Source organism: Xenopus laevis, chromosome 2S (genome assembly GCF_017654675.1).
Source record: "Xenopus laevis strain J_2021 chromosome 2S, Xenopus_laevis_v10.1, whole genome shotgun sequence".
Taxonomy (NCBI): domain Eukaryota; kingdom Metazoa; phylum Chordata; class Amphibia; order Anura; family Pipidae; genus Xenopus; species Xenopus laevis.
Window position 1 is genome coordinate 167,199,009 of NC_054374.1, and position 15,209 is coordinate 167,214,217.

Sequence of the window (15,209 nt, forward strand, 5' to 3'; positions counted from 1 at the left end):
GGGGCAGGGACTAATGAGAATGTGACAGGGATCATAGATTGTAAGATTACTGGGGCAGTGTCTAATGGGAATATGAATGGGACCTTAGATTGTAAGCTCACTGCGGCAGGAACTAATAAGAACGTGACAGGGACCTTAGATTGTAAGCTCACTGGGGCAGGGACTAATTGGAATGTGACAGAGACCTTAGATTGTAAGCTCACTGGGGCAGGGACTAATGTGAATGATGTATAAATCTCCTCAAAATGCTGCAGAAAATGTTAGCGTTATGTAAATAAGGTATAATTATAAAAAAGCGAGGGGTTGATCCTTTATGGATCCTCTGGGGAATGCAGAAGAATTCCCAGCAGCTTTTTACCAAATCGACATGTTTCAAAGGTGATACCTGCGTCACTGCATTGGTTTCATTGGTGTGGCCAGTCTGACCCACCTATCTGTTAGCCTTGAGTGTGTAACTGCTCTCATTACATACCTACTGTGCTGTAGCAATTGTCACTGGCTTACCCCTGCCAAACCTCTGATCTATAGGGGACAGACCCAGGTACAGTTGCACATCCCACCAAATAATGCACATACATACACACCCCTGTTATTTACACCACCGGTTGAAGCCAAATTTAAAAAAATGCTATCATTCTGTGCCTGTGACCCTTGGGGTCAGGTTGGAAATACAAGGCAAAAGGTCGGCACATCCTATAGAATCACCTAATTTTCTCATCATCCCCAAAAACAATAGTGAATATTGAAACTTAAAATAAAATGGCAAAATAAAACCCTACTATTAAAATCATTACAAATAAAAGAACGATATATAAATACACACACAGAGGGATTAAATAGAACAGTTCAAGAGCACAGGGCACATACTGAATAAAATACACCCACAGTGCACGAGGATCAATATTTCCAACGATCTTCCAGAAGAAAGGAAACATGTTTGTGCTTCCTAATCTGTTTGGGAAGTGCCCCTCTCCCTGCACCTACCTAGACACGGAATAATCTGGGAAATACCTGGAGAAGGAAGAGGCTCTCATTTTACTGGAAGCGACGTCCGGAGGCAGGCGACAGATACATGTGCCGTCTCTTGCTAAACATAGTGGATGCCATAAGTGTTCCATACATAACTGGAGTATCAAATAGGCAGATAAAAATAGGCTCTGTCATTACCCTCCCCCTACACAGCCCCTTCATGTGGATTTAACTCCCGGCTCCGCTGACAGGTGCGCAGGGAGTTAATTATACACCAGAGAGTCTTTGTGCGCAAGGTAGAACTTCAGCCCCACCAACCTTTGTATCACACACATTTTGCGGGATTGAATGGTTTAATCCTTATTCATTTGTATGGGCAGGTTTCCATGGGCGACGGAGAGAGCGAAAACCATCCGTTGTAGTAACTAATCCGACTGGATACACTGTTACATGAAAGTTGCTCTTGCAACTGTGATACATTGTTTCATCTGATGAAATTATTATCGTAAACTGGGTAATGCCAACATACTAACCACTAAATTATAATAATAATAAAGTGCTTTAAATGTAGGTGTTTTACTCTCACTGCTTTAGTTATACATTTCTGGCACATACAAATGGAAATACTGGCATGCGGGTGATGTTATGAGGATAATTAGGGTCACTGAATGATTGTATTGTTTTAGTTACACAATGTGATACTTTATTATGAACACGTATAGCCAAAGTTATCCCATATTGATATCAGGCTGTCCCAGATAGTGATCTCTACGATTATGAGCTAAAATGTGTTCCTATGTGAACTGCAGTGTACAGTGATAGCAAGAGTGAAGTCCCAGGCTATTCCAGATCATTCTCTCTAGAGTCATTTGATGTATTCACTAGAATGTGATTGACAGTGATAGCCAAGAGTTATCCCAAAGTGAAGTCCCAGGCTATTGCAGATAATTCTCTCTAGAGTCATTTGATGCATTCACTAGAATGTGATGGACAGTGGTAGCCAAGAGTTATCCCAAAGTGAAGTCCCAAGCTATTCCAGATCATTCTCTCTAGAGTCATTTGATGCATTCACTAGAATGCGATGGACAGTGGTAGCCAAGAGTTATCCCAAAGTGAAGTCCCAGGCTATTCCAGATCATTCTCTCTAGAGTCATTTGATGCATTCACTAGAATGCGATGGACAGTGGTAGCCAAGAGTTATCCCAAAGTGAAGTCCCAGGCTATTCCAGATCATTCTCTCTAGAGTCATTTGATGCATTCACTAGAATGCAATGGACAGTGATAGCCAAGAGTTATCCCAAAGTGAAGTCCCAGGCTATTCCAGATCATTCTCTCTAGAGTCATTTGATGCATTCACTAGAATGCGATGGACAGTGGTAGCCAAGAGTTATCCCAAAGTGAAGTCCCAGGCTATTCCAAATCATTCTCTCTAGAGTCATTTGATGTATTCACTAGAATGTGATTGACAGTGATAGCCAAGAGTTATCGCAAAGTGAAGTCCAAGGCTACTCCTGATCATTCTCTCTAGAGTCATTTGATGTATTCACTGGAATGCGATGGACAGTGATAGCCAAGAGTTATCCCAAAGTGAAGTCCCAGGCTATTCCAGATCATTCTCTCTAGAGTCATTTGATGCATTCACTAGAATGCGATTGACAGTGATAGCCAAGAGTTATCCCAAAGTGAAGTCCCAGGCTACTCCAGATCTTTCTTTCTTGAGTCATTTGATGCATTCACTAGAATGTGATGGACAGTGATAGCCAAGAGTTATCCCAAAGTGAAGTCCCAGGCTATTCCAGATCATTCTCTCTAGAGTTATTTGATGTATTCACTAGAATGCGATGGACAGTGATAGCCAAGAGTTATCCCAAAGTGAAGTCCCAGGCTACTCCAGATCATTCTCTCTAGAGTCATTTGATGTATTCACTAGAATGTGATGGACAGTGATAGCCAAGGGTTATCCCAAAGTGAAGTCCCAGGCTACTCCAGATCATTCTCTCTAGAGTCATTTGATGTATTCACTAGAATGTGATGGACAGTGATAGCCAAGGGTTATCCCAAAGTGAAGTCCCAGGCTACTCCAGATCATTATCTCTAGAGTCATTTGATGCATTCACTAGAATGAGGTAGACAGTGATAGCCAAGAGTTATCCCAAACTGTTTTCACAGGCTGTTAAAGAGAATTACTGTATCTGTGCAGCTATTTGCTAATCAACATTCCTAGGTGTAATTGGAATGATAAATAACAGTGACAGCCAAAGTTATCCAGACTTGATATTCCAGGCTGTTCCAGGTTACTGAATTATCTAAAATGCATGCCAATGTGTAATTATGATGGGATGGAAAATGATAGCCAGACTGAGGTGCATCTGAGGCCCACCAGGGGGTTTGACTTCAAGTGCCCTGTTGCAACCTCCCAGACCCTCCTCCTGACTGCCACCTTCCTCTAAACAAGAGGTCCCCAACCTTTTATACCTGTGAGCCGCACTTAAATGTAAAAAGAATTGGGCAGCAACACGAACATGAAAAAAGCGTGATTGGCTATTGGTAGCCCCTATGTGGACTGGCAGCCTACAGGAGGTTCTCTTTGGCAGTACAACTGTTTTTTTATGCAACCAAACTTGCTTCCAAGACTGGAATCCAAAAATAAGCTGCTTATTTGAGGCCACTGGGAGCAGAATCCAAGGGGCTGGGGCCACTGGTTGGAGATCACTGCTCTAAACTGTGATGGGCCCAGGCAAGGGAACAAGTCTGGGTCAGTGAGGCCCATGAGGGTTTTATCCTGGTCTCCTGCCAGCCCAGTCCAACACTGTAGCCAGAGGTTTCCCAAAGAAATTTCACAGGTTATTCCAGATTTCTACAGCCATTTGCTGTTTTTAGAATCAGATCTTATATAAGAACTTCTATGGGGTTAATGGTTGCTCCATCTGTAAGTCACTACTGGCCAACCATGAATATATACCTATCAAAGGGGATCCAAACTTTTAAACTCATTCCCCGCAAAACTTGTTCCGCATAAACAAAATACTTTAAACTTAATAACTAACTGGAGGTGCTCCATGTAGGCCCTGCTGCAAACAAAAAGCCTTCTTATACTCAAACCAAAATAGAACATAGGCACACTCCACATACTGCTTCTGCAAAAATTTTTTTAAAAAAGCTTCTATTTGTGAGATCACAGCAATATCAAAGGGGATCTATCACTCACCATATAAATATTTCATTATATTTTCATTAAAAGAACCTCTACTGGTGGTTTACAGCCCAATAATGATCTTGTAACCTTAATCTGAAAAGACCAATTGCAGAAAGTCTGATGTTTCCCTGTTGTCCTCTTGTTGGTCAGTCCTGCCACAGAGGATCCACCAGAGCATGGCCACTTTTACGGCCAGTTGCACCTAACTCATAGCGCCTGGATTCTGAACTGTTTGCCCCCAGCCCCCCACATGCAGCACATGACAGACCCACTCTCAGTGGCCGTTTGGGTTATACCTGTTGCTTGTTTTTTGTTTGGTTTATATAATCTCCAGTGATTATTTTTTAATACATACTATAAAATATAAAACTATATATAAAACGAAATGATATATATATTAAACCTTGAAAATCCTGAAACAACGTAAAAACGATAAAAAAACGTTTGTTTTATTTACATAAACAGTTTCCCTTTAAGTTTTATGGAATTATTTATCTGTTTCCCAGCAGAATTCACACGAGAGGAACGTCTGGGAAAGTTGGTGTTTTCTACTAATAACCCTCTAATGATGTTCAAACAACTAAAGGTGCCCATACACTGAGGGATCCGCTCGTTTGGCAATGTTGCCAAACGAGCGGATCTCTCCCCGATATACCCACATTGAGGTGGGCAATATCGGGCTGATCCGATCGTGGGATCCTAACAAATAGTAATGGGTGGTCGGATCGCGGGACCGCATCAACGAATAGATGCGGCCACGATCCGACAGGATTTTTTGTCCCATCCTATCGAGATCTGGCCGACTTTCGGCCAGATCTCGATCGGGGAAGCCCGTCGGGGGGGCCCCATACACGGGCCAATAAGCTGCCGTCACGGTCTGTCGTCAGCTTTTATCGGCCCGTGTATGGCCACCTTAAGTGGTTCCATGCAAGCAGAGTTTATTTGCAGATCTGGGAATCTTGATCATTTTTGGAAGTAACAATAGGAAAAGGCATGGCTTGAGGTTCAACCCAGGAAGTTGCATAAGCAGTAAGGGCATTGTACCCCTGTGCCCACTTTCTGTAAGACCTCTTTCAGTCTTTTTGTGTTGGCTTCAAGACCACTATCTGGGTGCATGGACTCCTATGACCATGTAGCCTCTTTGTGATTGGATGCTTGCACAAGCAGCCTGTTACTTCTCCAATAACACTTGTTTTTTATTATTTATGTGTTATAGTTTTCAAATGATTTGCCATTTTCTCTTGATTCTTTCTAACCTTCAAATGGGGGTCATCGACCCCACCTAAAAAAACAAATGCTCTATAAAGCTGAACATTTATTGTTATTTTAAATACTTAAATAGTATTTATATTTCAGACCCTCCCCTAATTCCTATTCCAGTCTCTTATTCAAATCAATGCATGATTGCTAGGGTCATTTGGACCCTAGCAACCAGAGGGCTGAAATTGCAAACTGGAGAGCTGATGAATAAAAAGCTAAATAACTCACTAATAATAATAAAAAAAATGAAATCTAATTGCAAAATTGTCTAAGAATAGGCCTCTGTACAAACTGGAGAGCTGCTGAATAAAAAGCTAAATAATTCAAAAACCACAAATAATAAAAAACAAAGACCAATTGCAAATAGTCTTAGAATATCAATATCACTCTCTACATCATACTAAGGGGCAAATTCACTAAAGGCTGAAATGACTAGTGAAAATTTACCAGCATGATGTCATTTCGGTACTTCGCAGATTTACTAACGGGTGCTGGCGTAACTTCGCTAGCGAAGGAGATAGACGCTAGCGCTACTTTGCACTCTTACACCAGGCGAAGTTTCTCTCTGGCGAAAGAGCGTTACTTCGCAAATTTACTAAGATGCACATTTTACTGAAGGTTACCTGTTCTGCCAGACTTGCCTTCACCACCTCAGACCAGGCGAAGTGCAATGGAGTGTATAGGACTTCTTCATATTTTAGTTGAAAAATTTTCTAAGTCCCAAAATATGCTGGCGTCTTTTAGTTTTTTCAGGGTGATAGGCGGCAAAAGGTACCCAGGCTCCCCCTACATTTCCTAACATATGGCACATAATCTATATACTGGGCTCGTGTGTAGGGCAATATAACAACTTTATTTTATTAAGGTTCCCTGGGCTGCAACATATACGTCCATTCAACTTTAAATTCCCACGGTATGCAAATTAGCCAATGCTAGCGCAACTTCGCTTCACTTGGCGCAGTAACGCTAGTGCAACTTTTCCAGAGTTCGGCGCCCTGGACGCAACTTTGGATTTTAGTGGATTTGCGTTGTCCTGGCGAATCTACGCCTGGCGAAGTGTTGCGATGTGAGCGAAGCCGTCGCTGGCGAATTTCCGGAGGTTAGTGAATTTACCCCTAAGAGTCAACTCTAAGATGAACAACCCGTTTAAGGAGGAAGCAGCAGCAGGGATCAAGCAGGCGCTCTGGCCTAGGGGCACCCATATCTCAAATCCAGCCCTGGTGGCCTCCAATGTAATATTTAGCTGGCGGGGGTTGTGGAAGGCCATTAGCCCATTGGCACCTATATATCTGGGAGAAGGCTGCTCTTGGTTGGACCTTGTCCATCTGTTAGCCTCAGTATGTTGGCAGTATTTTGTGCACCCACAGTGTGCAAGGTGGTACCCAATCATGCAATGCCTTATAGCATTATATATATATATATATATATATATATATATATATATATATATATATATATATATATATATGCCTTATAGCATTGAAGGATCAGAAAGATGTAGACCGCACCTCCATTAAAAACATTTCTCCTTTATTGTTGACTATTACAAAAGTTGAACATGTAGACGCATCACTCCCTGACGCATTTTGAACTCAACTAGTCCTTAATCAAAGGCTAAATGTCCAATTCAAAATCATTTAAAAACACAATGATAAAATTCACATGACAATCTCTGTCCAATCAAAACACTTGTACTCAAACACTCCCCCTAGAAAAATTATTAAAGGGAAAGAGAGAATGGAAAACAGTTATATAGTGAATAAAGTACCCCCTATTGTAAAATATAAGGATATTATAAATCATTATAAGTTAGAGGTCATGGAACCCTGAAGTTACTTCTAATATCTTAATATTTTCCAACAATTATTATTATTATAATACACATGTTTTATTGAGAAATGTGACAAAAATGACATCACTACTCACCATTTATAACTGATGAAATCACTACTCACTGTTTTTAGTTGATGACATCACTAGTCACCGTTTATAAGGATATAATTTACAAGATATTCATGGCTTTTGGGTATTATATACTATTATAATTCAATACCTATATTTCAAGAATATTAGATGGTAAGTCATTTTAAGTCTGAAGCATATTTATTTTAAGTTTTCATATTGTTATCAAATTTAAACAAAACAGTTTATAGCTTATCATTTATTAAGACCTTCAGGGCTTCTGGTCCTTAGTTTAAAAATCCAAAAATCCTTTACGGCGATTAATAGTCGTTAGCAAATCGCCCGAAGGGCTCTTACTGACGAGCGGTTGAAGCTCCGCTCCCCTGCGTTCTGTTTTTCTGCGTTCAGCCGCAGGGGAGCGCAGGAATAGACGCATTTAGCTTTTTCCAATGGGGCTGTACTCACACAGGCGCATGTAGGCACCGAGCGCAGGTTGAGACGCAACATGCTGCATTTTTCTTGCGTTCGGCGCCTACGCGCGCCTGTGTGAGTACAGCCCCATTGGAAAAAATTGAATGCGTCTATTCCTGCGCTCCCCTGCGGCTGAACGCAGAAAAACGGAACGCAGGGGAGCGCAGCTTCAAACGCTCGTCAGTAAGAGCCCTTCGGGTGATTTGCTAACGACTATTAATCGCCGTAAAGGATTTAGCCATGTATTACCCATCATGATTTTTTTAGGGATGCACCGAATCCAGGATTCAGTTTGGGATTTGGCCAAGGTTCAGCAGGATTCGGATCCGGGCAAATCCTTCTGCCCGGCAGAACCAAATCCTAATTTGCATATGCAAATTAGGGGCGGGTAGAGAAATTGCGTGACTTTTGTCACTAAACAAATAAGTAAATAATTGTCCCCTTCCCATCCTTAATTTGCATATGCAAATTCGGTTGAGTATTCGCTGAATGTTCACAAACGATTCTGGTGTTCGGCCGAATTCAAAATAGTGGATTGGGTGCATCTCTACTTTTTGTATTTCACTGTCTGTCTGTGATACAAAGACCCAATGACAGACTATTGGCCAACGTTGGGGCCCTATTGGAAACACATTTGATTTCTGTATTATCTAGAATTGTTTTTAATTTATGATCGCCATATAAAACAGGCAAATATTTGTACATAATGGATTTTACTTGATTAAATTCTTTACTATATTCAGTGGAAAAATAAAGTATATTACTACATTTTGTATATTGTCCTCTAGGTTTATTTTTTATGTTTAGAGTACACATATATACAGTAGATGCCCTTTCATTTGCTGAACAATATTGATAAAACATTGAAGGCACAAGTTCTGCCCAAGGTTTGATTTCTTCGACTCAGGATTCCTTCCATACTACAAAAGCTACACTGGTAACATTGTGATCATTTCATTGGCTTCTGCTGAAAGTGACCCTATTTTGATGGAGACTAGTTTGATTGGATTTTGGTTTGATGGCTCCACTGGGTCTGATGAACAATCTCTGTTACACACACACTATAATTACAGTGTCATTCCCATTTCATACTAAAGCAAATTCATAAAATGATCTGTAAATTGCTAAGGTGGCCATTGTGTTGGACTGAACAGAGTGTTCCCAGTTACTCCGATGCTCGGCAGAGACCACTGATGTCTCACTGAGCGAGAGTCTCACAGTGTCTGTCAGACCTCAACTTACTTTAATCATGTGGGAAACTTTCCAAGGAATTGCGCCTGGATGCAGATGGGAATGTGGCATTAGATGAAAAATTCTAGGTTCACCAACACAGTGTGAGTGTGTCTTGTGCTGAACTCACGCTCTCTGCTTGGAACAAGGATTCTTAACCCAAGGGTCAAATGGCTCCCACATCTGTTTAGTATGGTTATTCCTTTTCCAATTAAATACAATAAAATCCCAAGTATTCTGTCATAGTTTTACAGATCCTATCTGATCCCCATTGTAAGCAGCAGTTCTGTCCTGCTTTATGGCAGCTGAGATTCTAGCTATCTGTATAACAGAACATTCTGTCCCAGTGGCTGCACAGATCCTATCTGATCCCCATTGTAAGCAGCAGTCCTGTCCTGCTTTATGGCAGCTGAGATTCTAGCTATCTGTATATCAGAACATTCTGTCCCAGTGGCTGCACAGATCCTATCTGATCCCCATTGTAAGCAGCAGTCCTTTCCTGCTTTATGGCAGCTGAGATTCTAGCTATCTGTATATCAGAACATTCTGTCCCAGTGGCTGCACAGATCCTATCTGATCCCCATTGTAAGCAGCAGTCCTGTCCTGCTTTATGGCAGCTGAGATTCTAGCTATCTGTATATCAGAACATTCTGTCCCAGTGGCTGCACAGATCCTATCTGATCCCCATTGTAAGCAGCAGTCCTGTCCTGCTTTATGGCAGCTGAGATTCTAGCTATCTGTATAACAGAACATTCTGTCCCAGTGGCTGCACAGATCCTATCTGATCCCCATTGTAAGCAGCAGTCCTGTCCTGCTTTATGGCAGCTGAGATTCTAGCTATCTGTATAACAGAACATTCTGTCCCAGTGGCTGCACAGATCCTATCTGATCCCCATTGTAAGCAGCAGTCCTGTCCTGCTTTATGGCAGCTGAGATTCTAGCTATCTGTATAACAGAACATTCTGTCCCAGTGGCTGCACAGATCCTATCTGATCCCCATTGTAAGCAGCAGTCCTGTCCTGCTTTATGGCAGCTGAGATTCTAGCTATCTGTATAACAGAACATTCTGTCCCAGTGGCTGCACAGATTTCATCTGATCCCCGTTGGAAGCAGCAGTCCTGTATGCTGGGATAATAGCTTCTGAAAGTTTAAGGATTAATTCACAGATTAATACACACACAAATAATATATGAACAATTTCCCCTTTGTTACACATGAAACAAGCAGGTTTTGTAATTCTTGGAATAAATCACGTATTCCACATCCAGCCTGGAGTTCGGTACTTTGAGTGATTTTCTGCGCTTGGGTATTGATGGCTGTAGAATGTAATTACATTTTCTAAGAGAAAACACTCATTATAGAAACATTTGTGAAAACACCGCGTACCCTAGTGATAACCACAAGACTCTCATTTATTAATATAAGGTGAGATATTTTGAATATTATCCGATATTTCCCCCAAAGACAGACGGATGGGGAGAGACTTTCTTTGTGGTACAGATGGGCCCAAGTGCAAATGACTCAGTTCTGCTCCTGTAAATACTCAGATGTCAGACCTCAATATGGACCTACAGAGACGCATCACAGTCTGACAAGCTTGAACATTGTATGCGTGTTAACAATACCCACATTATGCATATATTATATATTGGATTTGATGAGCAATTATCCTTACCTGCTCTGCTTTAAATGAATTCCCTTCTCCTCATTATACACCAGTGTATCTTGTTTTGTCCTTGTGTTTTATTTAAGATAAAATTGTAAGAGTTCACATTCAAAATGGTCGCCATTTAAGGAGTGTTATTTAGTCCCGTTTCCAGTGCAAGGAAGCTTAAATTTCTTTGTATAAGAGTGTGCACTGGCGCTGACAGTTTTAAGGTTGGGAGGGGACCCCCAGGGACTGCAAAGAGGGCCTTTGCTTTGCAGCCTGGTGAGCCCCCAAGTCCAACCTTTTCAGACGCATTTCGTGCTGACGCACTTCTTCAGTGACTCCTCAACTGCCATCTCAGTTGGACTACATTGAGTCAAGATTAGCTCTGGATGTACATTAGTGCCCTCAACTCTTTCCATATGGGTAGTAAAGAGAAGCCCAAGCAGTGTCGGACTGGGACACCAGGGGCCCACCCAAAAATCTTAAACCAGGGGCCCACTCTCAGCACTACTATTATTCCTCTCCTCATTCAACCTCTGTTCTGCTGTTCACATACTATAATCTATTATTCCATCTATTTAGCCTTTTTGTTCTCATAGAAATAAGGAATGGTCATGAAATAGGCCAAAGGTTTAGCAGCATGAGGGGCCACTGACACGTTGGGCTCATGGTCGGCCTGGACCACTGGCATACCAGGAAAACTCCCGCTGGGCTAGTCCAACACTGAGTCCAAGCATTGAGTAAGCACCAGGCACCAAGGGCTTAACTACAGGGGAAGCAGACCCTGCAGCTGCAGGGAAGCCCAGGAGGTATACGGGGCCCATGAGACCCTAATTAATGAGCCATTTCAACATCTATTGGTAAAATAGAACAACCTCTGTATATGTTGGGGCCCTTAAATTTATCTATTGCCAGGAACTTTTATGTGGCTTCCAATAACAACACGTGGTGGTACATCATCATCATCATCATCAAGTCATAAGTGAAATTCATACAATTTTCTTACTAAGGGGCAGATACATCAAAGGTCGAGGAGTTCTGACTTGGCTTTAACTAAAATGAATGTTTTTTTAAACGAAGATCAAGATTGTGCCGTATCCATTATTAACCCTGCCCTGAAGCTGTAGTTGTAAGACACAAATTATTTTTCCTTTCTAAATTCCGTTATAAATCCAAGTTCTGAGTCAGAAAGGCTTTTATTTCTCACACATACAGCGAGTGCCGGAGCCCTGTTACACTGCAGCTATATTTGTCAGCAGAGCAATTTAGTATTTCATGTCGGAGAACAATTTAACTGAAATAACATATTCTGCAATGAAATGTTCTTCCCGGCCCTGGCAAACGCACTGCGGCACAATTTAGCCAAATAAACTGCCATGAACAGCTGGAATTGTGTGCTGCCTGCTCGGGGACAAAATTCATTTATATTAACAGTACATATGTTAAAATAAAAACAAAATAAATAATGAATGTACATTGCAAATGTCTTCTAGCCCTTCATCAATTTTACATTCACTTATTTTAAAGGTTTACTTATCCTTTAAACCACGAGGCTTATTTGTCAACTCAATCAAGTAGTGAATATGTGTCAGTTTTAGGGGGCAATGAATTATTTACATATGTACCTACAGCAGCGGTATATTAAAGGGGTTGTTCACCTTTAAATTAACTGTTAGTATGGTGTAGAGAGGGATATTCTGAGACAATTTGTTTTTATTATTTATGGTTTTTGACTAATTTAGCTTTTTATGCAGCAGCTCTTCAGTTGGCAATTCCAACCATCTGGTTGCTAGGGTCCAAATTCCCCTAGCAACCATGCACTGATTTGAATAAGAGACTGGGATATGATGATGATGAAAGATGAGGAATAAAAAGTAGCAATAACAATACATTTGTAGCCTTACACAGCATTTGTTTTTTTAGATGGGGTCATTGACCCCCATTTGAAATCTGGAAAGAGTCAGAAGAAGAAGGCAAATAATTCAAAAACTATAAAAAAAATATATAATGAACACCAATTTAAAAGATGCTTAGAATTTAATATTCTATAACATATTAAACGTTAACTTTAAAGGAGAACTAAACCGAAACTATTACCGAAGTGCCGGAAGATGGCGCCGTGAACTACGCTGCTCTCACGCTGCATGTACGGTCAGTAATACTACAGGGGACACAATTCTGGGGTAACACTTAGGCAGGAAGGGGGACCAGCGGGGACTTATCACAGCGTTGGGTTTAGTTCTCCTTTAAGATGAACCAACCCATTAACATGTGTGCTGCCATAGGCATGTCCCCCACTGTCTGTTAAATGGGTTGTTCATCTTTTAATTAACTTTTAGAATATTGTGTAGACAATGATATTGGTCATTTTTTAATTTATTTATTTTTTATGGTTGTTCTGTTGTTTAACTTTTTGCTTGGCAGCTCTCCAGTATGGTAGTTCATCAGCTATCTTGTTGCTATGGTGTTTTTTTTACCCTAGCAACCAGGCAGGGATGCTAAAGGAGAAATTAGCAAGGAAGAAAGTACCCCAAGGAAGATATATAGTGAATAAAGTACCCCCTATTGTAAAATATAAGGATATTATAAGTTACCGAGGAGTTTCATGACCATATAAAAGTACGAGGCCGAAGGCCGAGTGTTTTTATACAAGTCATGGAACTCCAAGGTAACTTCTAATATCCTTATATTTTACAACTGGGGGTACTTTATTAATTATAATACACAAGTTTCAGTGAGTCATGTGACAGAAATGACATCAGAACTCACCGTTTATAACTGATGACATCAGAACTCACCGTTTATAAGGATATAATTTACAGGATATTCATAGCTTTTGTGTATTATAAATAAATAAGAACCCATCCAAAGGATTATATAAGTACGGAAGAATCAATATCAGTATGCAAGAATCTACCCAAAGGAGTATAGAAATAAGGAAGAAGAGATTTATTTGAATAAGAGAGTGGAATACGAATAAGTACAGGACTGTATAGAAAGATTAGTCATTAAAAGTTCCAGTAACAATAAAATTGTAGCCGTAGAGAGCATTCGTTTTTGTCAGCTGGGGTCAGTGACCCCTCTATCTGAAAGCTAGAAAGAGGCAGAAGAGGAAAGCAAATAATAATAAAAAAAACGGATTTTAAATAAATAAATAAATAAATAATATAGACCAATTACAAAGATGGTAGGAACAGGGCATTCTATAACATGTTAACTATTATCTTAAAGGTGAAACACCACCTTTATGAAAAACATGAAGATGCCTTTGATGACCTTGAAACTGATTTTTATCATTTATGAACCCATGTCTTCTACATTCCCACACGTTACCGACCAGATAAATACACAACAGGCACAGCCGTTTTCTGGATCTAGGGCTGTAATGTTTTCATGTCACCTTATGACATCATCTGGGTCTGCAATTTAGTGTTTATGTCACACCAGGAACTTTGACATGAACTGGCCCCATAGAAAATGGCGACATTCATCACCGCAACAGACCGAGACGCTTTCCAAGCAGGACGTGACCGGGGTATCGACTGCATTTGTTGTATTTGTTGGTGGAAAATAACTTCAATTCTTTTGTTTAAATGTGATACTTTATTGCAGCCTCCAATTACGCTGATCCACAGACAGACAAACAAAAATCCAATACACTGTTCCATTCGCTTCTGAAATAATAAATAGCTCGGGCCTCCCTCATCTTCGGCAATTTCAGCGTTTCATGGAAAAGTGAGTTTTCAGCCTGAAAAAGACTGTAAATATGTGGCAAATCCATAGAAACAAGGAATATTGTAAAATTGCTCCAAACTGGCTGCAAGTTATTGCCACAAATAATAGCCATTCTTCTATACAATCTGCTCTTTTTTATGTGAAATCATTGGGGAATAATACAAAGCAATGCATGATACTGAGGGGCACAACATGCACAATTGCATGTTTTAAAAAATACATTACGATCTCAGCCTGGCAATTATAGGCCAGTAAGTCTGACATCTGTGGTGGGCAAATTATTTGAAGGCTTGTTAAGGGATCACATTCAAAATGTTGTCCTAGTGAATGACATTATGAGCAGCAATCAGCATGGCTTTATGAAGGATAAGTGAGATTCTTCCCATAAAGATATATATATAGAGATATGGAATAATCCACCTGAAAGAGGATAATAAAAGGAAATCCTATCCAAAAAGATATAAATATATATATACTGTATAGCTGGGAAAATAAGTATTGAATGGGGCTATTGACATGAAATTGACACCAGGGGGCAAATTTACTTATGGTTGAATATCGAGGGTTAATTAACCCTCGATATTCGACTGCCGAATTGAAATCCATCGACTTTGAATATCGAAGTCGAAGGATTTACCGCAATTCGTTCGATCAAACGAAAAATCGATTCAAAGGATTTTAATCCATCGATCGAACGATTTTTCTTCGACTCAAAAAAGCTTAGAAAGCCTATGGGGACCTTCCCCATAGGCTAACATTGACTTCGGTAGGTTTTAGGTGGCGAACTAGGGGGTC

General features: G+C 40.5%; 1 protein-coding gene across 2 annotated transcripts in view; it reads right to left on the minus strand.

Annotated features, from left to right (window-relative positions):
- Positions 1-15,209, minus strand: part of LOC108710079 (cGMP-dependent 3',5'-cyclic phosphodiesterase) — a 313,782-nt gene that overhangs the window by 235,528 nt on the left and 63,045 nt on the right. Inside the window, exon 1 of one of the 2 annotated variants that reach the window (XM_041584656.1) lies at positions 1,012-1,190. The exons of the other annotated variant lie outside the window; for it this stretch is intronic. Within the exon in view, the coding sequence (XP_041440590.1) occupies positions 1,012-1,118 (107 nt within the window). The 5' untranslated portion in view covers positions 1,119-1,190. Of the gene's footprint in view, positions 1-1,011; positions 1,191-15,209 lie in introns of those variants that run through there. 2 annotated transcript variants of the gene reach the window in all.